Genomic DNA, 24,202 nt, shown 5'->3' with positions numbered 1-24,202 from the left:
GGCCTACTGAAATGAGATTTTCTTATTTAAACGGGGATAGCAGGTCCATTCTATGTGTCAAACTTGATCATTTCGCGATATTGCCATATTTTTGCTGAAGGGATTTAGTAGAGAACATCCACGATAAAGTTCGCAACTGGAGAAAAGCCCTGCCTCTACCGGAAGTCGCAGACGATGACGTCACCCGTTGAGGGCTCCTCACATCTTCAAATTGTTTTTAATGGGAGCCTCCAACAAAAAGTGCTATTCGGACCGAGAAAACGACAATTTCCCCATTAATTTGAGCAAGGATGAAATATTTGTGTTTGAGGATATTGATAGCTCGGACTAGAAAAAAACAACAACATTTTTTTTATCGCGTTGCATTGAGACAGATTCAAAATTTTTTAGAGACTACTAGGATAACTCTGGGAAATCCCTTATCCTTCTATTGTGTTGATAGTGTTTTAGTGAGTTTAACAGTACCTGATAGTCGGAGGTGTACGTCCACGGCCGGGTGTTGACGCGCAGTCTCTCGGGGAAGTCGACGGCAGCTGTACGGGAGGCGCAAGCTCAGATGATATCCGGTAAGAGGCGACTTTTAAACCACAATTATGTCACCGAAACCTGCTGGTTGACATGTGGTCGGGATCCATGTTCGCTGTGATCCATACGAAAGTTTCAACTCTGTGAATTTTAAACAAGGAATCACCGTGTGTTTGTGTGGCTAAAGGCTAAAGCTTCCCAACTCCATCTTGCTACTTTGACTTCTCCAATATTAATTGAACAAATTGCAAAAGATTCAGCAACACAGATCTCCAAAATACTGTGTAATTATGCCGTTAAAGCAGACAACATTTAACTGTGTGTGTGTGCGTAGCGCTCATACTTCCTAAAAACCCGTGACGTCTTGGGGCGGTATAGCTCGGTTGGTAGAGTGGCCGTGCCAGCAACTTGAGGGTTGCAGGTTCGATTCCCGCTTCCGCCATCCTAGTCACTGCCGTTGTGTCCTTGGGCAAGACACCTTACCCATGTGCTCCCAGTGCCACCCACACTGGTTTAAATGTAACTTAGATATTGGGTTTCACTATGCTTTCAGTCACTAGAGAAAAGCGCTATATAAATATAATTCACTTCACTTCACTTGCGTACACGTCATCATTACACTACGTTTTCAAGTAAATTAAAAAGGCCGTATTGGCATGTGTTGCAATGTTAATATTTCATCATTGATATATAAACTATCAGACTGTGTGGTGGGTAGTAGTGGGTTTCAGTAGGCCTTTAAAGGCCTACTGAAACCCAGAAGAAGTCAAAGTAGAAAGATGGAGTTGGGAAGCTTTAGCCTTTAGCCACACAAACACACGGTGAATCCTTGTTTAAAATTCAAGGAGGTGAAACTTTACTATGGATCACAGCGGTCAAGCGAACATGGATCCCGACCGAATGTCAACCAGCAGGTTTCGGTGAGAAAATGGTGGTAAAAAGTCGCTTCTTACCGGAGATCAGCTGAGCTTGCGCCGTCCATAAAGCTGCAGTCGACTTCCCTGAGACACTGGCGTCAAGACACCCATGGACACACACCTCCGACTATCAGGTACTGTTAAACTCACTAAAACACTAACAACACCATAGAAAGACAAGGGATTTCCCAGAATTATCCTAGTAAATGTGTCTAAAAACATCTGAATCCGTCCCAATGCAATCGCGTTTTTTTTTTCTAACTTTTTTTTTTTTTCTAGTCCATCGCTATCAATATCCTCAAACACGAATCTTTCATCCTCGCTCAAATTAATGGGGAAATTGTCGTTTTCTCGGTCCGCATAGCTCTTTTTGTTGGGGGTTCCCATTAAAAACAATGTGAAGATGTGAGGAGCCATCAACGGGTGACGTCATCGTCTGCGACTTTCGGTAAAGGCAGGGCTTTTCTGTTAGCGACCAAAAGTTGCGAACTTTATCGTCGATGTTCTCTACTAAATCTTTTCAGCAAAAATATGGCAATATCGCAAAATGATCAAGTATGACACATAGAATTGACCTCCTATCCCCGTTTAAATAAGAAAATCTCATTTCAGTAGGCCTTTAAATAACCATAACTTGCTGAATTTTCAGCTAATTTCCAAACGGTTCGATTTGTTATAAATGTCAGAGTATTGTATGGTTTAATTTGTCTAATGTATGGAGCTATCTATTTTTTTTTTTAAATACGTATTTTTAACTCTGCCATCTATACTGATCTGGGCTGATATCTAATTTTCCATAGTTTGAGTTGTTTGCAGAAACGTAAGTACTTTTTATAGTAATATCAAAACCATATTCATTAATTGTAGAGATAACCTGTCATTCATTATTCTACTAAAATAGTAATTGCAATCATAACATCAAAAATTAGGCCCTTATGCTTATAATGTGGTCCTGATATGAAGTACGCATAGATAAGTGGGTTCGGGTAGACTCTGGTGTAAACTTAAAGTAGATAGAGGAAAGAAAATGAATAGTCCCACATTGTGGCATACATTCAATATTTACATATACAAATATTAAATAAATACAAATATTTTTTTAAAAAGACAAGTGAGGAAAGAAAACATATTTGAAAATATACTTTCGATCATTGACTGACATCTGTCAAAGTACCAATAATTGTCACACAAATACTAGAAGTGGCGAAATTATTCTCTGCATTTGACCCATCACCCTTGATCACCCCCTGGGAGTCAATCAAGTGGTGGCAGCAGTGGTGCCGCGCCCGGGAATAATTTTTGGTGATTTAACCCCCAATTCCAACCCTTAATGCCAAGCAGGGAGGTAATGGGTCCCATTTTTATAGTCTTTGGTGCGACTCAGCCGGGATTTGAACTCATGACCTACCGATCTCAGGGTGGACACTCTACCCACTATGCCAATGAGTTTGAGTAGTGATAACCTGTCATTCAATATTCTACTAAAATAGTAATTGCAATCATAACATCAATAATTAGGCCCATATGCTAATCATGTGGTCCTGATATGAAGTACGCATGGATAAGTGGGTTCGGGTAGACTCTGGTGTAAACTTAAAGTAGATAGAGGAAAGAAAATTAATAGTCCCACATTGTGGCATACATTCAATATTTACGTTTACAAATATTAAATAAATTAAAATGTTTTTTAAAACAGACAAGTGAGGAAAGAAAACATATTTGAAAATATAATTTCCATCATTGACTGACATATGTTGACTGGTTGTCTGTGTATGAAAAGAGAGATATTGATCTTGACACTTCATTAACTATGTGACGTTCTCTCAACAGATGCTTCACGGTGGCAGAGGGGTTAGTGCGTCTGCCTCACAATACGAAGGTCCTGCAGACCTGGGTTCAAATCCAGGCTCGGGATCTTTCTGTGTGGAGTATGCATGTTCTTCCCGTGAATGCGTGGGTTCCCTCCGGGTACTCCGGCTTCCTCCCACTTCCGAAGACATGCACCTGGGGATAGGTTGATTGGCAACACTAAAAATTGACCCTAGTGTGTGAATGTGAGTGTGAATGTTGTCTGTCTATCTGTGTTGGCCCTGCGATGAGGTGGCGACTTGTCCAGGGTGTACCCCGCCTTCCGCCCGACTGTAGCTGAGATAGGCGCCAGCGACCCCAAAAGGGAATAAGCGGTAGAAAATGGATGGATGGATTTTCTCTCAACAGATGAGACAATACCTTCTTCAAAGACTTTTAGATAAAATTCAATTGGCATTTTCCACAACTCCACTAAATTTGGACTTTTTAGAATTTGTTTGTCGACTGGAGCTGTAACTTCTGCAGGCCCTATCCAACCACATTCAAGTACCAGCTGCTATTATCCGGACTTTGTAGGAACTCTTTGAACTTGTGAAAGCACAACTGAATGACCCGCCCTGCTATACTTCTGATTGGCCTTGATCATTTTTCCGCCTGACCAATCAAAAAGGAGGGGCTGTCTAAGCATACCCGCCCCCAAAGTGCCAAAACGAAGACGGTACACGCGCCGCGCACAAAGTGGCGAAACAGCGCGCGATAACAGTTATTTTGGCTTGGATTTTTGGCAATAATGTGACGCCATAATCCTGCCACAGCCGACAGGGTGAGAGCGTTGCGACGGCGACAAGACGCGGTCCGCCATCTCACTCACCACGTTGACCCCTCCAGACCGGTCTCTGGAGCACATGGACGACTGCGACGCCATGCCCACCGTGGTGCCGTCTAAGGCGCTGCCCCTGCGGACACAAAGTCGTGAGGGCGAGTCGGTAGCAGGCGACCTGGCAGCGGGTGTACGGTACATGACGAGCTGGGCGTTGTCGTGGCGGAGGCGGGGGAGCAGCTCTCTGGTCCGCCACTCTAGGAAGTTGTTGAGTGTGTCGGTAGGGTTCTTCTCCACGCGGATCTTGTCGCTGTCGCTCCAGATCTCCAAACCCATCAACGCCACGCGCACGTTCAGAGGACGGTAGAACTGCGCGAGGGGTAGGTAAATAAATTGGAGTCTCGGCAGCAGGGATCAAGGGTCTCACCCAGTCCACCTGGTTGGCCACGTCCAGCATGCGGTAGATGATGGTCCTGTTGTTCTTCTGGTAGTTGATGAACTGGAAAAAGGACAACTATAACATTGGTCGCCATGGTGATGGGTGGCCATGCAAGTATTGTCAGGGGGGACCACTGACCTCCTGGTGGTCCACAACCAGCACCAGTTCTATGTACTTGGTCTCCGACAGGATGTCCCGCTTGCTCTGCACGCACACACACACACGCACACACAGGTCAGAGGTGTGTTGGCCACATCAAAGTGATACGTCATCATCGAGTCACGCACGCGTCCCACACTGCTGTGCTGAAGGGGAGGGAGTGCTGGGCCCACCGAGACCCCGCATCCCCCCACTGCCCCCGCCTTCACGTGACCGGTAGAGTACAGCAGGTGGTCTCCGTCTCCTTCATCCCCTTCGCTTGCCACGTCCAGCTTGAAGGGGCGGAGCTCTTGCGGCTGCAGCTCAAAACTCAGAGTGGCGTTGATGGCGATGACGCCGCTGTGGGCGGAACAGTTAAAAGGTGAATTTTCGCTATGTCAATTTAAATAGATTAGATTGGATTAGATTAGATAGTACTTTATTTATTCCGTCAGGAGAGTTCCTTCAGAAAAATTACAATTTTCAGCACAATCCCATTCAAGATCAGACAAACATTAAAGGGAGACAGAACAGGATCGCTGACGGGTCTGCCGGCTTCCAGCGCCCCTTACAAAAAAAGATGAGATACAGGTAAACAAGGGGGGGAGAAAAAAATAGAAGATTAAAATAAAATAAAAAAATCGGTCTTAGCCTGGGCCCTGGAGAGGGGGTGCAGACTGAGGCCAAGGGAAAAAAACAACAACTCATAGCCATAGTACACATCCCTCTTCCATGTATGTAAGAGGGAAACATCAAACATCAAAGAACACATAGGACATTAAAGACATTAAAGCAGCAGATACAAGCAGACACTTCTACATACAGCTATGAATAAAAAGTAAAAGAAACATATCCACTGTGGTGGCCTCTGCGGTGTTCCACGCCATCGTCCGCTGGGGTGGAGGGAGCATGGCCAGAGACAGGAGCAGACCCAACAAAGCAACCAAGACAGCAGACTCCACTCCCGGCCAGTGTCCAGTCCGCATGGATGAGCGAGGATACGTCCAAGGTGACTGAGGTGTCCGACACCTGCTCACCCAGTCAAGACACCGCGAAGCCTCTCCGTCCCAGCGCTCAGTGCCAGCTCCGCAGCCCTGTCCCCTCATCCGCACCTCCTCCAGTCCCTCCAAACTCTGCATTCCTGTCGCCTCACCCACGTCTCCTCCAATCCCTCCAAACTCTGCAGTCCTGTCCCCTCATCCGCATCTCCTCCAGTCCCTCCAAAGCGACTCCGGTGTGGCAGAGACCCAGCAGCTGGTCTCCATGGCCAAAAGGCTCCCGGGAGGCAGATCCAGAAGTCCACAAAAAAAGCACCACAGAGGTCACGAAAGTGCCACCCCTTGTCACACAGTCCCAAAGGGTCCCGGACCAAAAGGCAAAAAAATATAATAAGACATGAAAACAAGAGGGAAACACAAAAGGATGACACAAGAGCACAGAGCTCCTGCCTACAGCAGCCACTACAGCAGCGCCATCTTGGAAAAAAAAAAATACTCAGTATATCGACTTAAAAACTCAATCTTAGACTCGGTTACATCGCTATATTGACTCAGTTACATTGTGACAACTGACTTATTACATTAATCAGTTTTACTCACTATTTGGACTTAGTTACATTGCAACAACTGACTTATATACATTGAAGGAGTTACTCACTAATTGGACTGACCGTATTTCCTTCAATTGCCACAGGGCATATAGTATGCGCCTGCCTTGAATTACTGCCGGGTCAAACTCGCTTTGCAAAATAATTAGCGCATGCTTAGTATTACCGCCTGGTCAAACTCGTGACATCACGAGTGACACTTCCCCTGTCATCATTTTCAAAATGGAGGAGGCTGATTTCAATACCAGTAATTTGAAATCGCATAAAGGGAAGAAGATTAAGAGCTATTCAGTAGGATTTAAGGTCAAAGCTTACATCACACTCAAATGTTTACTGCATGCCTTTGGTAAGTGCCGGAGTGAGAAGAGGTTTTAAAATAATTAGCGCAGGCTTACTTTTACCACATGCCTATGGTAAGCGCAGGAGTGAGAAGAGGTTTTAAATCAGGGGTGCCCACACTTTTTCTGCAGGCGAGCTACTTTTCAATTGACCAACTCGAGGGGATCTACCTCATTTATATATATCATTTATATTTTTATTTATGAAAGAGACATTTTTGTAAACAAGTTAAATGTGTTTAATGATAATACAAGCATGTGTAACACATATAGATGTCTTTCTTTCACAAAGACAAGAATATAAGTTGGTGTATTACCTGATTCTGATGACTTGCATTGATTGGAATCAGACAGTAATGATGATAACGCCGGTTTTTGGCATCTAATTCATCCAGCTTCCATACACTTTACAAGAAAAACATTGGCGGCAAATTCCGTAGCTTGCTTGATTGACATTCACGGCACCCGAGGGTCTTGTGAGATGACGCTGGCTGCTGCCAGTTCATTGTTATGAAAAACTGACAGAGAGGAAGGGGGGAAACACTTTTTATTTCAACAGACTTTCGCGCCGTCCCTTCCGTCAACACTCTAAAGGCCGACTGCACATTTCCTATCTTCACAATAAAAGCCCTGCTTCATGCTGCCTGCGCTAACAAAATAAGAGTCTCGGAAAGCTGGCGTGCACAAATGATGTGCACGCCAGCTTTCTGAGGGATCGCTTGTGCACGCCAGTTTTCCGAGACTCTGTATTTAGTTAGCGCAGGCAGCATGAAGCAGGGCTTTTATTGTGAAGATAGGAAATGTGCAGTCGGCCTTTAGAGTTTTGACGGAAGGTACGGCGCGAAAGTCTGTTGAAATAAAAAGTGTTTCTCGCCTTCCTCTCGGTCATATTTTCATAATAATGATCTTGCAGCAGCCGGCGTCATCTCACAAGACCCTCCGGTACCGTGAATGTCATTTAAGTGACGTCTTGGTGAAGATTGATGATCACTAATTTTTAGGTCTATTTTTTTTAAAAGCCTGGCTGGAGATCGACTGACACACCCCCCGCGGTCGACTGGTAGCTCGCGATCGACGTAATGGGCACCCCTGCTTTAAATTATAAGTCCTCCGGCGGCAATTCAAGGAAATACGGTCGTTACATCAACTTTTTTTTACATCGCTCCATTGAATTAGTCACATTGATAGTTCAATGTTGTTACATCACCACATTATCTTAGTTACATCACTACATTGAATTAGTTACTCACTACATTGAATTAGTTACTCACTACATTGAAATAATGACTTACTACAATACCTTTGTTACTCACTACTGTGAGTTAGTTGCGTGCTCATGGACATTGTTACTCACTAAATTGAAATAATTACTTGCTACATTAATTTAGTTACTCACTACATTGAATTTGTTACGTTCTCGTGGACTTAGATACTCACTACATTGAAATAATTCCTTGCTACATGGACTTAGTAACTGCATTGAATTAGTTACTTGCTACATGGACTTAATTAGTCACTCCACTGAATTAGTTACATTCTCATGGACTTAGTTACTCACTACATTGAAATAATTACTAGCTACATTATCTTAGTTACTCACTACATTGAAATAATTATTTGCTACATTATCTTAGTTCCTCACTACATTGAATTAGTTACATGCTCATGGGCTTAGTTACTCATTACATTTAATTTAAATAATTCCTTGCTACATGGACTTACTTAATAACTTCATTGCATTAGTTACTTGCTACATGGGCTTAGTTAATCACTACATTGAATTAGTTATGTGCTACATGGACTTAGTTCCTCACTATATTGAATTAATTACTTGCCCCATTAACTTAGTTACTCACTACAGTGAATTAGATACATCCTCATGGACTTAGTTACTCACTACATTGAAATAATTCCTTGCTACATGGACTTAGTTAATAACTACACTGAATTATTCACTTGCTACATGGGCTTAGTGACTCACTACATTGAATAAGTTACTTGCTACACAGACATAGTTACTCTCTACATTGAATTAATAAATTGTTACATGGACTTAGTTAATAACTGCATTGAATTAGTTACTTGCTCCATGAACTTAGTTAATCACTACATTGAATTAGTAATGTGCGACATGAACTTATTTCCTCACTACATTGAATTAGTTACTTGCTACCTAGTGAGGAACTACCTCACTAAATGTAATTAATTACTTGCGACATCAACTTAGTTACTCACTACATTGAAATAATTATTTGTTACATTATCTTAGTTCCTCACTACATTGAATTAGTTACATGCTCATGGGCTTAGTTACTCATTACATTTAAATATTTCCTTGCTACATGGATTTACTTAATAACGTCATTGCATTAGTTACTTGCTACATGGGCTTAGTTAATCACTACATTGAATTAGTTAAGTGCCACATGGACTTAGTTCCTCACTACATTGAATTAATTACTTGCTCCATTAACTTATTCACTACATTGAATTAGTTACATCTTCATGGACTTGTTACTCACTACATTGAAATAATTCCTTGCTACATGGACTTAGTTAATAACTACACTGAATTATTCATTTGCTGCATGGGCTTAGTGACTCAGTACATTGAATAAGTCACTTGCTACACAGACGTAGTTACTCTCCACATTGAATTAATGAATTGTTACATGGACTTAGTTAATAACTGCATTGAATTAGTTACTTGCTACATGGACTTAGTTAATCACTACATTGAATTAGTAATGTGCGACATGAACTTATTTCCTCACTACATTGAATTAGTTACTTGCTACAGAGTGAGGAACTACCTCACTAAATTTAATTACTTGCTACATTAACTTAGTTCCTCACTACATGGAATTAGTTATGTGCTCATGGACTTAGTTACTCACTACATTGAAATAATGACATGCTACATTAACTTAGTTACTCACTACATGGAATTGGTTACGTGCTCATGGACTTAGTTACTCACTACATTGAAATAATCAATCAATCAATCAATGTTTATTTATATAGCTCTAAATCACTAGTGTCTCAAAGGGCTGCACAAACCACAACACAAACCACAACAACATCCTAGTAGAGCCCACATAAATAATGACATGCTACATTAACTTAGTAACTCACCGCATGGAATTAGTTATGTGCTCATGGACTTAATTACTCACTACATTGAAATAATTACTTGCCACATTGATTTAATTTCTCACTACACTGAATTAGTTACTTGTTACGTGGACTAAATTACTGCCTACATTGAATGAGTTACTTGCTACATGAACCTAGTTCATCACTACATTGAATTAGTTACTTGCTACAAGAACTTAGTTCATCACTACATTGAATTAGTTACTTGCTACATGAACTTAGTTCATCACTACATTGAATTAGTTACTTGTTACATGGACTTAGTTCATCACTACACTGAATTAGTTACTTGCTACATGGACTTAGTTCCTCACTAGAAGTAACCAAGAGGATTTAGCTGCAGGTGAAAGACGGGGACCAATAACGAGCGGTGTGATATTTGAGGACATACTTGTACACAACACGTGCGCACACGCTGGACAACAATCAAGAAATGTCCAAAAAGCGGGACATGGCGTTGACGTGTACCGATGAATAAATCCGCTAATCGCTCGGGGTCAGAGGTCAGCAGAGTTAGTAATCCCGAAGAGAAAACCTCACGTTTTCTGCTGAGAAGAATAAACGGATTAAGAGATTTGAAACTGCTGACAACTTCTTCACGTCCTGACACGCGCCACAAGAACAACACTCAAACTTCAGAGGGCGCTAGGCACAGGCGCTAGCGCCATACAGGCCACGTCTGTGCTGGCGAGAGGGAGTAGGTTTCCTGCTGGCTCCACTGTGGACGGGACTCTCTCTGCCGTGTTGGATCCACTTTGGACTGGACTTTCACAGTATCATGTTAGACCCGCTCGACATCCATTGCTTTCAGTTCCCCTAGAGGGGGGGGATTGCCCACATATGAGGTCCTCTCCAAGGTTTCTCATAGTCAGCATTGTCACCGACGTCCCACTGGGTGTGAGTTTTCCTTGCCCTTATGTGGGCTCTACCGAGGATGTTGTTGTGGTTTGTGCAGCCCTTTGAGACACTGGTGATTTGGGGCTATATAAATAATCATTGATTGATTGATAATCCTGTCACGTAGCTTCTCAAGGTGACGACTCACCGGAGACCCAGGCAGGTGCTCAGTGCCACTCTGGAGTGAGGAAACCCTCGCACGTTGCCATGGTAATAACAGTGCGTCTGTGGACAGGGACACACACACGAAACGAGTCACAGATGGACGCCGCCTTGAGACGGGTGGGGAAGGGTGGTAGGGGGGCGTTCAAAGACTCACCACGGGGTCGTCCGTCGCGGACACGCCTGTGCCGTTTGGCAGGTAAAAGAAGATGTTTGGCGCGTCGGGCAGGAAGTCGCTGAACAGAGCGAGGACAATCAGCACAAAGCTGGGAAATGATGTCATCGCGTGGCTGCTCACTCACCGGTTCTTCTCCAGGTCCAGAAGGAGCAGCTGACCTCGGACTTCCAAGCCACACTGCAGTCGCTCTGGGTGACCGGCCTGAAAGCATTAGCTTGTTAAACTGGACAAAACCAGGACCAGGACCAGGACCAGTGCTGGACTTTCAATGACTTGATGAGTGCTTGTTTAGATCAGCTGCAATGTTCACCTCAGGATGTGGGCGTGGCCAAAAATATCCGCTATCTAATCAGTGCCTTGAAGCCACTTCCTGTACAAGGCCTAACAGGAAGTGGGTTTTTTTCCTTCTTCAACAGTGACATCATGACATGGACTTTAAAAAGGTAGACATGCCTCACCTGCAGCGCCTCTGCCAGGCTCCGCCTCTGCCCATCCACCATCACGAAGGGACTCGTCTTCTCCACGAGGGTGGACGGCCACCACTTCAGGTCTCTATCTATTGATATAAAATAAAAAAATAAAAAAGGTTTATTTTATGCCCGTTTTTGTCACAAACAAATGGCAAAAACACAACATATGCAGTATTATACCCCCCAAAAATTTTCGAAGTGGAATACTTCATGTTATCATTGTTTCCATTAATAATTTTTTGTGCAATATCAGTTAAAAAAATCCACTCAAGTTCTTGGGGATCCTTAGGTCCCACTCAGAAGTGTTAAAATAGGTTATACTTATTAATATTTTATTTTTTACTTTTAACACTGAAGTATACTGGTCAGATTTTTCTTGCAATTATACATTTTTATCGTTTTTTATGTTTTTCTCTTGTTTATTGTATGCCCTTTTTGTCAAAGAAAACTTGTTTGAATGGCAAACACACAAAATATGCAATAATTTCCACCTAAAAAATGTTCAATTTGATGTGATGTAATCAGAGCCTTAAACAGGTAAATACTTCATAACTTCATTATTATTTTTGAGCCATGACAGTTTTAAAAAATCCACTGAAAGTCTTGGTGATCCAAAAGGGTCCCTTTCATAAAACTGGTAAAATAAGTTTGTTTTTCTTTTTTTTTTTAACTTTCAACACTTAAGCCTTTAAATCAACTCCATATCTATCTGTTCATTACAAGTAGTTTTTTTTATCATATATTTTTTTATGTTTGTTGTATGCCCTGTTTGTCAAAATTGCTTTTAAATATCAAACACACAAAATATTTTTCACACCAAAAATTTCGAAGATAAATATTGGATGTGAAGTAATCAGAACCTTAAATAGGTCAATTACATCATAATATCATTGGTTGCATTATCATTTGTTGAGCAATGACAGTTTAAAAAAACAGCAACAATAAAAATATTGGGGATCCAGTAGGGTCCCACTCATAAATGTGTAAAAATAAGTCATACTTTTTTTTTATTTTTTTACTTTCAACACTTAAGTTTGTAGATCAACTTCAGATGTATCTGTCAATTACAACTGTTTATAATTTTTTTAATGTTTTTGTTTGTTTTATTCCCTTTTTGTCAAAAAAAAAAAAAAAAAAAAAAATTAAATGGCAAACAGACAAAATCTGAAATATTTTCCACACCAAAAATGTTGAAGTGGAATATTGGATGTGAAGTAATTGGAGCCATATATAGGTCAATTACATCATAACATCATTGTACTCATTGAAAGATGACAGTTTAAAAAAACTAAACAATAAAAAATCTTGGGGATCCAAAGAGGTACCCCTCATAAAATGTTTTAAATAAGTCATACTTTTTTCTTTAATTTTCAACACTTTAGTCCCTAAATCAATTTCAGGTCTTTCTGTACATTTTAAGTTTTTCTTATATATTTTTTTAACATTTTTTTTACTTTGTTTAATGCCCTTTTGGTCAAAGAAAACTTTGCAATATTTCCCACCCCGAAAAATTTCAAAGTCGAATATTGGATGTGAAATAATCGGAGCCTTAAACAGGTTAATTACATCAGAACATCATTGTTTTCATTATTATTTTTGGACAATGACAGTTTTTTAAAAATCCACTTAAAGTCCTGGGGATCTGAAAGGGTCCCACCCATAAAAGTGTTAAAGGGGAACATTATCACTATTTCTGAAGGGTTAAAACCAATGAAAATGAGTTCCCAGCGGCTTATTTTATTTTTCAAAGTTTTTCTCAAAATTTTACCCATCACGCAATATCCCGAAATACGGCTTCAAAATGCCTGATTTTCACTAGCGGTATATCCACCCTTCTATTGTCCTGTGACGTCACTGCGTGAAGCCACCAGAAACAAATGTGGCGCATAGCACAGAAAGGTATAGCGATATAAACTCGGATTCAGACTCGGATTTCAGCTTCGTAAGCGATTCAACAGATTACGCATGTATTGAGACAGATTACGCATGTATTGAAACGGGTGGTTGGAGTGTGGAGGCAGGTACCGAAAACGAAATTAAAGAAGAAACAGAAGCTTTTGAGCCATATAACGACAGACAGTGGCACGGGAGGAAGCGTGGACGAATTCGGCGATCGCCTTCTAACCAACGATTGGTATGTGTTTGTTTGGCATTAAATGTGGTTGGAGGGAAAGGCTGGATGCAAATATAGCTACAAGTGAGGCATAATGATGCAATATGTACATACAGCTAGCCTAAATAGCATGTTAGCATCGATTAGCTTGCAGTCATGCCGTGACCAAATATGTCTGATTAGCACACTCCACATAAGTCAATAACATCAACAAAACCCACCTTTGTGATTTCGTTGACTTTATCGTTGGAAATGCATCTGCTTTGAGTGTCGCAGGATATCCACACATTCCTGCCATCTCTGTGCCATCTCTATCGTAGCATAGCTGTCGTCGATACAGTGTGCACAACAATTGAGGGACTTTCGCATCTTTTGACCACTGTTGCAACTTGAATCCGTCTCTGTTCGTGTTGTTACACCCTCCGACAACACACCGACGAGGCATGATGTCTCCAAGGTACGGGATAACAGTCGAAAAAACGGAATATAACCCAGCTGATTTGACTTGGTGTGTGTGATGTGTTTGAGAAAATGGCGGGTCGCTTCACAATGTGACGTCACGGGTGAAAGGTCATTGCTCCGACAGGCGAACAATTGAAAGGCGTTTCAATCGCCAAATTCACCCTTTTAGAGTTCAGAAATCGGTTAAAAAAACATATGGACTTTTTCGTGCAACATCAAGGTATATATTGACGCTTACATAGGTCTGGTGATAATGTTCCCCTTTAAAATAAGTCATACTTAAAAAAAAAACACTTAAAAATCAAGATTAAGTTCAGATTTATCTGTTGCAAAGTTTTTATCTTTTTTTTAAATGTTTTTGTTTGTTTATTTTATACCCTTTTTGTCAATTTGTTTTTAAATTGGCAAACCAACAAAAGATGCAAGTTTTCCCCAAAAATACATATAAAAGTGGATTTTTTTTTATGTGAAGTAATCGGACTCTTAAAAAGGTTAATAATTAATAACATTATTTTTGATTAATAATTTTTTCCAGCAATGTCAGAAAAAAACAAATAAAATTCTTAGGGATCCAAAACCTTTCTACTCATAAAAAATGTAAAAATAAGTCATAATTATTTTTTTTTAACTTTCAACACTATGAGGCGCACTTAAAATCCTTGTTTTTTCCTCAAAACTCGACAGTGCGCCTTATAACCCCGTACGCCTTATGTAAGGAATACGTTTGGTTGAGCTTACTTACCTTGAAGCTATTTTATTTGGTACATGGTGTAATGATAAGTGTGACCAGTAGATGGCAATCAGACATAAGAGATACGTGTAGACAGCACTGTGATGGCAATATGTCTCAAGTAAACAACACCAACATTTTAAATGTTCTATTGAAAATATAGAACATTACACACAGTGCTCAAAATTCTATCAAAATGCTTTAGTACGACTTTGGTAAGCTATGAAGCCGTGCCGCTTGAATAATTGTCAGCGCATTAAACATAGGAGTATTATTATGGTATGTGTATAAGGTAAGACATATTATCTGGCGTTTTGTTTCGCAATATTATGCGAAAGCAACTTTCTTACCTTCTGGTACCTGCTGATCTGCATTTTGGATCTGTAGAAGTCCTGAAAAATTGTGTGCGTCCACAGGTTGATAAGCGTCTTCTTTTTCCTCTTATCTTCTTGTTATGGGACATTTATCCTCCGCTGTTGCCATTTCTAATATAAAGTAGTGTAAAGTTCTTGCTTATATCTGTCAGTAAACTCGCCATGAAAGTGCTAAAACATACCGGTGTAGTGAGTTTACATTATTCACCCAAGGAACTTTAGCTATTAGAGTTCCGGTCGGACGGTTTTTCACAAGACATTTCCTTTGTTGTTGTTTCCGGATGAGGAGATGCTGCTCCGTTATTGATTGAAGTAAAGTCTGAATGTCATTAAAACAGTTAGCGCCATCTTTTGACACTTCTTTCACACACGTCCTTGCACGCTACACCGCTACAACAAAGATGGCGGGGAGAAGACGCTGCCAAAGGTGAGCCACTTAAATAAGACCGACCACTAAACGGTGCATCCAGAAGCGACTGTCGGAAAGCGGCTTGAATATGATCCGTCAAACATAATCTATGCCACATTTTGACTAAAGAACCACCATTACATCTTATGTAGAACACAAGAAAATTTTCCAATTTAGAAAAAAATAATAATATGACTCTTTTAATGCGCCCTATGGTCCGGAAAATACATTAAGTCTCGATCAACTTCAAATCTCGATTGAACGTTTTTTTAAATAATTTTTATGTTTTTGTATGTTTGTCTAATATTTTTTAAGTATCAAAACTTTCATTACTCTATTGTTTTTCATTAATCATTATTTCTGAGCAAAGTTAGTTGAAAAAAATAGTCCCACTAAAGTTCAAAAGGCTCATGAAAGTTTTAAAAATAAGTGATACTTTTTTTAACTTTCAACACTTAAGTCTCCAGATCAACTTCAAATTTTGACTAAGTTATTTGAAATCCTTTTAATGTTTTTGTTTGTTTGTTTTAGAACCTTTTTTGTAATTAAAAAAAAAAAAAGGAAAATCCACAAAAATGCTATTTTTCCCCCAATAGATATTTCAAAGTGGATTTTTATGTGAAGTAATTTGACACATAAATAGGTCAATAATTCATAACATTGTTTTTAATTCCTTATTTTTTCCCCCAGCAATGTCAGTTAAAAAAAACATTTGTTCATTTTTTTAAAAATCCACTACAATTCTTGGGGATCCAAAAGGACATTTTTAATGTTTTTGTTTGTTTCATGCCCTTTTTCAACAACATTTTTTTAAATGGCAAACCCACAAAATATGCTATATTTTCCACTTAAATGTTTCAATTGGAGCAATCAGGTCAATAATTCCTAGAAACATTACTTACCCTTTTTTGTAATGAAAAAAAGGAAAATCCACAAAATATGGATTTTTTCCCCAATAAATATTTCAAAGTGGATTTTTCCATCCATCCATCCATCCATCCATCATCTTCCGCTTATCCGAGGTCGGGTCGCGGGGGCAGCAGCCTAAGCAGGGAAGCCCAGACATCCCTATCTCCAGCCACTTCGTCTAGCTCTTCCCGGGGGATCCCAAACCGGAACCCCTCAACGCCTTGACTGCGCCTAGAAATTCTGTCCATAAAAGTTATGAACAGAATCGGTGACAAAGGACAGCCTTGGCGGAGTCCAACCTTCACTGGAAACGTGTCCGACTTACTGCCAGCAATGCGGACCAAGCTCTGACACTGATCATACAGGGAGCGGATTGCCACAATAAGACATTCCGATACCCCATACTCTCTGAGCACTCCCCACAGGACTTCCCGAGGGACACGGTCGAATGCCTTCTCCAAGTCCACAAAGCACATGTAGACTGGTTGGGCAAACTCCCATGCACCCTCAAGAACCCTGCCGAGAGTATAGAGCTGGTCCACAGTTCCACGACCAGGACGAAAACCACACTGTTCCTCCTGAATCCGAGGTTCGACTATCCGGCGAAGCCTCCTCTCCAGTACACCTGAATAAACCTTACCGGGAAGGCTGAGGAGTGTGATCCCACGATAGTTGGAACACACCCTCCGGTCCCCCTTCTTAAAGAGAGGGACCACCACCCCGGTCTGCCAATCCAAAGGTACCGCCCCCGATGTCCACGCGATGGTGCAGAGTCTTGTCAACCAAGACAGCCCCACAGCATCCAGAGCCTTACGGAACTCCGGGCGGATCTCATCCACCCCCGGGGCCTTGCCGCCGAGGAGCTTTTTAACTACCTCAGCGACCTCAGCCCCAGAAATAGGAGAGTCCACTACAGATTCCCCAGGCACCGCTTCCTCAAAGAAAGACGTGTTGGTGGGATTGAGGAGGTCTTCGAAGTATTCCCTCCACCGATCCACAACATCCGCAGTCGAAGTCAGCAGAACACCATCCGCACCATACACGGTGTTGATAGTGCACTGCTTCCCCTTCCTGAGGCGCCGTATGGTGGTCCAGAATCGCTTCGAAGCCGTCCGGAAGTCGTTTTCCATGGCTTCCCCGAACTCTTCCCATGTCCGAGTTTTTGCCTCCGCGACCGCTAAAGCTGCACACCGCTTGGCCCGTCGGTACCCGTCCACTGCCTCCGGAGTCCTATGAGCCAAAAGAACCCGATAGGACTCCTTCTTCAGCTTGACGGCATCCCTCACTGCTGGTGTCCACCAACGGGTTCTGGGATTACCGCCACGACAGGCACCAACAACCTTGCGGCCACAGCTCCAATCAGCCGCCTCGACAATAGAGGTTCGGAACATGGTCCACTCGGACTCAATGTCCCGCACCTCCCTCGTGACATGTTCAAAGTTCTCCCGGAGGTGTGAATTGAAACTCTCTCTGACAGGAGACTCTGCCAGACGTTCCCAGCAGACCCTCACAATGCGCTTGGGCCTGCCAGGTCTGTCCGGCATCCTCCCCCACCATCGCAGCCAACTCACCACCAGGTGGTGATCGGTAGAAAGCTCCGCCCCTCTCTTCACCCGAGTGTCCAAAACATATGGCCGCAAATCCGATGACACAACTACAAAGTCGATCATGGAACTGCGGCCTAGGGTGTCCTGGTGCCAAGTGCACATATGGACACCCTTATGTTTGAACATGGTGTTTGTTATCGACAAACTGTGACGAGCACAAAAGTCCAATAACAAAACACCACTCGGGTTTAGATCCGGGCGACCATTCTTCCCAATCACGCCTCTCCAGGTTTCACTGTCGTTGCCAACATGAGCGTTGAAGTCTCCCAGTAGGACAAGGGAATCACCCGGAGGAGCACTTTCCAGTACTCCCTCGAGTGTACCCAAAAAGGGTGGGTATTCTGAACTGCTGTTTGGTGCGTAAGCACAAACAACAGTCAGGACCCGTCCCCCCACCCGAAGGCGAAGGGAAGCTACCCTCTCGTCCACTGGGTTGAACTCAAACGTACAGGCTTTGAGCCGGGAGGCAACCAGAATTGCCACCCCAGCCCGTCGCCTCTCACTGCCGGCAACGCCAGAGTGGAAGAGGGTCCAGTCCCTCTCGAGAGAACTGGTTCCAGAGCCCTTGCTGTGCGTCGAGGTGAGTCCGACTATATCCAGCCGGAACTTCTCTACCTCGCGCACTAGCTCAGGCTCCTTCCCCCCCAGTGAGGTGACGTTCCACGTCCCAAGAGCTAGCTTCTGTAGCCGAGGATCGGACCGCCAAGTGCCCTGCCTTCGGCTGCCGCCCAGCTCACAATGCACCCGACCTCTATGGCCCCTCCTTTGAGTGGTGAGCCCATTGGAGGGATGACCCACGTTGCCTCTTCGGGCTGTGCCCGGCCGGGCCCCATGGGAACAGGCCCGACCACCAGGCGCTCGCCATCGTGCCCCAACTCCGGGCCTGGCTCCAGAGCGGGGCCCCGGTGGCCCACGTCCGGGCGAGGGAAATCTGGGTTCATTTCGTTGTAATTCCATAGAAGTCTTTGAGCTGCTCTTTGTCTGATCACTCACCTAGGACCTGTTTGTCTTGGGAGACCCTACCAGGGGGCATGAAAACCCCCAGACAGTGGATTTTTATGTGAAATAATTTGACCCTTAAATAATAGGTCAATAACTCATAACAACATTGTTTTTAATTCATTATTTTTTTCCAGCAATGTCAGTTAAAAAAAAACATTATTTGTTTAGTTTGAAAAAAAAAATCCACTACAATTCTTGGGGATCCAAAGGGGCCCCACTTATAAAAGTTTCTAAAACAAAATTCAACACTTAAGTCACTTGATTAACTTCAGATCTATCCGTAAATCATTTTTTGTAATAATTTTGTAATGTTTTTTTTTTTGTTTTATGCCCTTTTTTACAGTTTTATTAAATGGCAAACCCACAAAATATGCAATATTTTCCGCCCAAAATATTTCAATTGGAGCAGTCAGGTCAATAATTCCTAAAAACATTTCCTGCCCTTTTTTGTAATACAAAAAAAGGAAAATCCACAAAATATGCATTTTTTCCCCCAATAAATATTTCAAAGTGGATTTTTATATGAAGTAATTTGACCCCTAAATAGGTCAATAACTCACAACAACATTGTTTTGTAATTCCTTATTTTTTCTCCCGGCAATGTCAGTTAAAAAAAAACATTATTTGTTCAGTTTTTTTAAAAAATCAACTACAATTCATGGGGATCCAAAAGGACCCCACTCATAAGTTTCCAAAACAACATTCAACACTTAAGTCTCCAGATCAACTTCAAATTTTGACTAAGTTATTTGAAATCATTTTAATGTTTTTGTTTGTTTGTTTCATAACCTTTTTTGTAATTAAAAAAAAAGGAAAATCCACAAAATATGCTATTTTTTCCCCCCAATAGATATTTCAAAGTGGATTTTTATGTGAGGTAATTTGACGCCTAAATAGGTCAATAATTCATAACAACGTTGTTTTTAATTCCTTATTTTTTCCCCCGGCAATGTCAGTTAAGAAAAACATTTGTTCAGTTTTTTAAAAATCCACTACAATTCTTGGGGATCCAAGAGGACATTTTGTAATCTTTTTGTTTGTTTCATGCCCTTTTTGAACAACGTTTTTTTTAATGGCAAACCCACAAAATATGCTATATTTTCTCCATAATTTTTTCAATTGGAGCAATCAGGTCAATAATTCCTAAAAACATTACTTACGCTTTTTTGTAATAAAAAAAGGAAAATCCACAAAATATGGATTTTTTTCCCCAATAAATATTTCAAAGTGAATTTTTCATTTGAAATTATTTGACGCTTAAATAATAGGTCAATAACTCATAACAACATTGTTTTTAATTCATTATTTTTTCCAGCAATGTCAGTTAAAAAAAAACATTATTTGTTCAGTTTAAAAAAAAAATCCACTACAATTCTTGGGGATCCAAAGGGACCCCACTTATAAAAGTTTCTAAAACAAAATTCAACACTTAAGTCACTAGATAACTTTGGATCTATAAGTAAATTATTTTTGTAATGATTTTGTAATGTTTTTTTTTTGTTTTATGCCCTTTTTTACAGTTTTATTTAAAATGGCAAACCCACAAAATATGCCATATTTTCCCCCAAAATATTTCAATTGGAGCAATCAGGTCAATAATTCCTAAAAACATTGCTTACCCTTTTTCGTAATTAAAAAAAATTAAGGAAAATCCACAAAATATGCATTTTTTCCCCCAATAAATATTTCAAAGTGGATTTTTATATTAAGTAATTTGACCCCTAAATAGGTCTAAAACTCATAACAACATTGTTTTGTAATTCATTATTTTTTCTCCCGGCAATGTCAGTTAAAAAAAACATAATTTGTTCAGTTTAAAAAAAAAATCCACTACAATTGTGAAGTGAAGTGAATTATATTTATATAGCGCTTTTCTCTAGTGACTCAAAGCGCTTTACATAGTGAAACCCAATATTTAAGTTACATTTAAACCAGTGTGGGTGGCACTGGGAGCAGGTGGGTAAAGTGTCTTGCCCGAGGACACAACGGCAGTGACTAGAAGGCGGAAGCGGGAATCGAACCTGCAACCCTCAAGTTGCTGGCACGGGCGCTCTACCAACCGAGCTATGCCGCCAAAAGGACCCTGCCCATAAGTTTCCAAAACAACATTCAACACTTAAGTCACTAAATTAACTTCAGATCTATCCATCCATCCACTGGTGCCTATCTCAGCTACAATCGGGCGGAAGGCGGTGTACACCCCGGACAAGTCGCCGGCTCATCGCAGGGCCAACACAGATAGCCAGACAACATTCACACTCACATTCACACACTAGGGCCAATTTTGTGTCGCCAATCAACCTATCCCCCAGTTAACGTTTTATGGTTTTTAAATTATTTTTTTACGTAAACTTTTCATAGTTTGTAAGTTAACATTTCATGTTTAACGTTTGAATGTTTTTTATGTTTTTCACCTTTCATAGTTTTTGTTCTTAATGTTTTACTGATGTTAAGTCATTACCCTTTTATATTTTTTGTTATTTTTATGTTCATGTTTTATAAGTTTAATGGTTTTTAACTTATTTTGTTTTTTACATTGTTAACTTTTTATAGTTTATAAGTTAAAATTTTACATTTATCCGTAAATTATTTTTTGTAATAATTGTGCAATAGTTTAAAAAAAAATCCATTACAATTCTTGGGGATCCAAAGGGACCTCACTCATAAAAGTTTCTAAAACAACATTCAACACTTAAGTCACTAGATTAACTTCAGATCTATCCGTAAATTATTTTTTGTAATAATTTTGTAATGTTTTTTTTGTTTTGTTTTATGCCCTTTTTAAAAAAGTTTTATTTGGAATGGCAAACCCACAAAATATGCAATATTTTCCCCCAAAATATTTCAATTAGAGCAATCAGGTCAATAATTCACAAAAACATTGATTTTGATTCATTATTTTTTTCTTCTTCTCTTACATTTTGTAAAACATTTGTAATAGATTAACTTCAGATCTATCCGTAAATTATTTTTTGTAATAATTTTGTAATGTTTTTTTTGGTTTTGTTTTATGCCCTTTTTAAAAAAAGTTTTATTTGAAATGGCAAACCCACAAAATATGCAATATTTTCCCCCAAAATATTTCAATTAGAGCAATCAGGTCAATAATTCACAAAAACATTGATTTTGATTCATTATTTTTTTCTTCTTCTTTTACCACATTTTGTAATAAATTTGTAGTAGATTAACTTCAGATCTATCCGTAAATTATTTTTTGTAATAATTTTGTAATGTTTTTTTTGTTTGTTTTATGCCCTTTTTAAAAAAGTTTTATTTGAAATGGCAAACCCAAAAAATATGCAATATTTCCCCCCAAAATATTTCAATTAGAGCAATCAGGTCAATAATTCACAAAAACATTGATTTTGATTCATTATTTTTTTCTTCTTCTCTTACCACATTTCCCCTGTTTGCTCTTTTATTCCACTTGATTATTTTTTATTTATATTAGCATTTTTCTTTTAAAATGAGCTTTTGTACATCCCTGCTTGACGGCTGTATCTAACCTAAGCCCCGCCCCCCGCTGCGACGCCATCTGCGCCTGGAAAGTTGACCCACTTCAAAGTTTACCTGACGCGGTTCGGTCCACGCGTTGGTGCCGTGCTGCGTTCAAGGACCTGGCGGCCGTGAAGGCAGCGCCCGTGCCGAGCAGCAACAGCAGCAGCGGCGACGCCAAAAGTGTTCTCATGTCGGCGCGGTCCGCCCGTTACTTGATAGAGTCCGAACAGAACCAGCGGTCCATCGCTAACATCCGCTCTTTCTCCCCGAAGCTTGTCCGGTCGACCGAGGAGACATTTCCGGGCCGGCTCTGTTCCGCCGAATACTTCGCGGGCACAGGGGACTCGTCGCCCGGCGGGAGCGGCTAATGTTTATAAGGACCACTACCTGTGACGTCATAGGCAACACAGAGGAAGACGAAATCACAGCGTGGTCTTTCAAAACAAAAGCATCGGAAAGTTCTTTAAACCGAATTGTTCTTTATATTGCATGACGTCGTTGAAATAGAGAAGACAAAACAATAATTAAATCAAATCGTTTTTTATATCGCACTTTCCATCATTGTGCGTCACGGCAAAAACAAACTGCTGTACAAAAAAAAAGTTTTATTTTTAAAAACTAGACCAGGCATCACCAACCAAGAGCTACTTCTTGGGTACTGATTAATGCGAAGGGCTACCAGTTTGATACACATTTAAATAAATTGCCAGAAATAGCCAATTTGCTCAATTTACCTTTAATAAATAAATCTATATGTATATAAAAAAGAATGGGTATTTCTGTCTGTCATTCCGTCGTACATTTTTTTTTTTTTTACGGAAGGTTTTTGTAGGGAATAATGACGAAAAAACACTTAATTGAACGGTTTAAATGAGAAAACACGAAAACAAAAATTTACATTTAATACATAGTTTATCTTCAATTTCGACTCTTTAAAATTCAAAATTCAACTTGAAAAAAAGAACAGAAAAACTAGCTAATTCGAATCTTTTGGAAAAAATTTGAAAAAAATAATTTATGGGACATCATTAGTAATTTTTCCAGATTAAGATTGATTTTAGAATTTTGATGACATGTTTCAAATAGGTTAAAATCCAATCTGCACTTTGTTAGAATACATAACAAATTGGATCGAGCTATATTTCTAATAAAGACAAATCATTATTTCTTCTAGATTTTCCAGAACAAAATTGTTTTAAATAAATTCAAAAGACTTTGAAATAAGATTTAAATTTGATTCTTCAGATTTTCTAGATTTGCCAGAATAATTTTTTAGAATTTTAATCATGAGTTTGAAGAAATATTTGACAAATATTCTTTGTCGAAAAAACAGAAACTAAAATGAAGAATTACATTTAAATTTATTTATTATTCTTTACAACAACAAAAAAATACTTGAACATTGATTTAAATTTTCAGGAAAGAAGAGGAAGGAATTTAAAAAGTTATATGTGTTTAAAAATCCTAAAATCATTTTTAAGGTTGTATTTCTTCTCTAAAATTGTCTTTCTGAAAGTTATAAGAAGCAAAGTAAAAAAATAAATGAATTTATTTGAACAAGTGAAGACCAAGTTTTTTAAATATATTCTTGGATTTTCAAATTCTATTTGAGTTTTGTCTCTCTTAGATTTAAAAATGTCAAG

The 24,202-nt window shown here is 40.1% G+C and overlaps 1 protein-coding gene across 6 annotated transcripts in view; it reads right to left on the bottom strand.

Moving 5' to 3' along the window:
• The window catches only part of adam15 (ADAM metallopeptidase domain 15), a 34,306-nt gene extending 11,338 nt beyond the window's left edge, over positions 1–22,968 (bottom strand). For 3 of the 6 annotated variants that reach the window (XM_061881816.1, XM_061881819.1, XM_061881818.1), the window contains exons 1-10: positions 22,632–22,967; positions 11,444–11,541; positions 11,110–11,186; positions 10,965–11,043; positions 10,794–10,870; positions 4,798–5,008; positions 4,649–4,714; positions 4,499–4,570; positions 4,271–4,440; positions 4,123–4,207 (exon numbers count right to left, since the gene is read on the bottom strand). In XM_061881816.1, the coding sequence (XP_061737800.1) occupies positions 4,123–4,207; positions 4,271–4,440; positions 4,499–4,570; positions 4,649–4,714; positions 4,798–5,008; positions 10,794–10,870; positions 10,965–11,043; positions 11,110–11,186; positions 11,444–11,541; positions 22,632–22,749 (1,053 nt within the window). In that variant the 5' untranslated portion in view covers positions 22,750–22,967. Of the gene's footprint in view, positions 1–4,122; positions 4,208–4,270; positions 4,441–4,498; positions 4,571–4,648; positions 4,715–4,797; positions 5,009–10,793; positions 10,871–10,964; positions 11,044–11,109; positions 11,187–11,443; positions 11,542–15,110; positions 15,970–22,631 lie in introns of those variants that run through there. The other 3 variants (XM_061881817.1, XM_061881820.1, XM_061881821.1) reach the window with 3 other exon arrangements.
• Between the last annotated feature and the right edge of the window lie 1,234 nt (positions 22,969–24,202).

This window comes from Nerophis ophidion, linkage group LG21 (genome assembly GCF_033978795.1).
Source record: "Nerophis ophidion isolate RoL-2023_Sa linkage group LG21, RoL_Noph_v1.0, whole genome shotgun sequence".
Lineage (NCBI taxonomy): Eukaryota > Metazoa > Chordata > Actinopteri > Syngnathiformes > Syngnathidae > Nerophis > Nerophis ophidion.
This window is presented reverse-complemented; position numbering and strand designations above follow the sequence as displayed.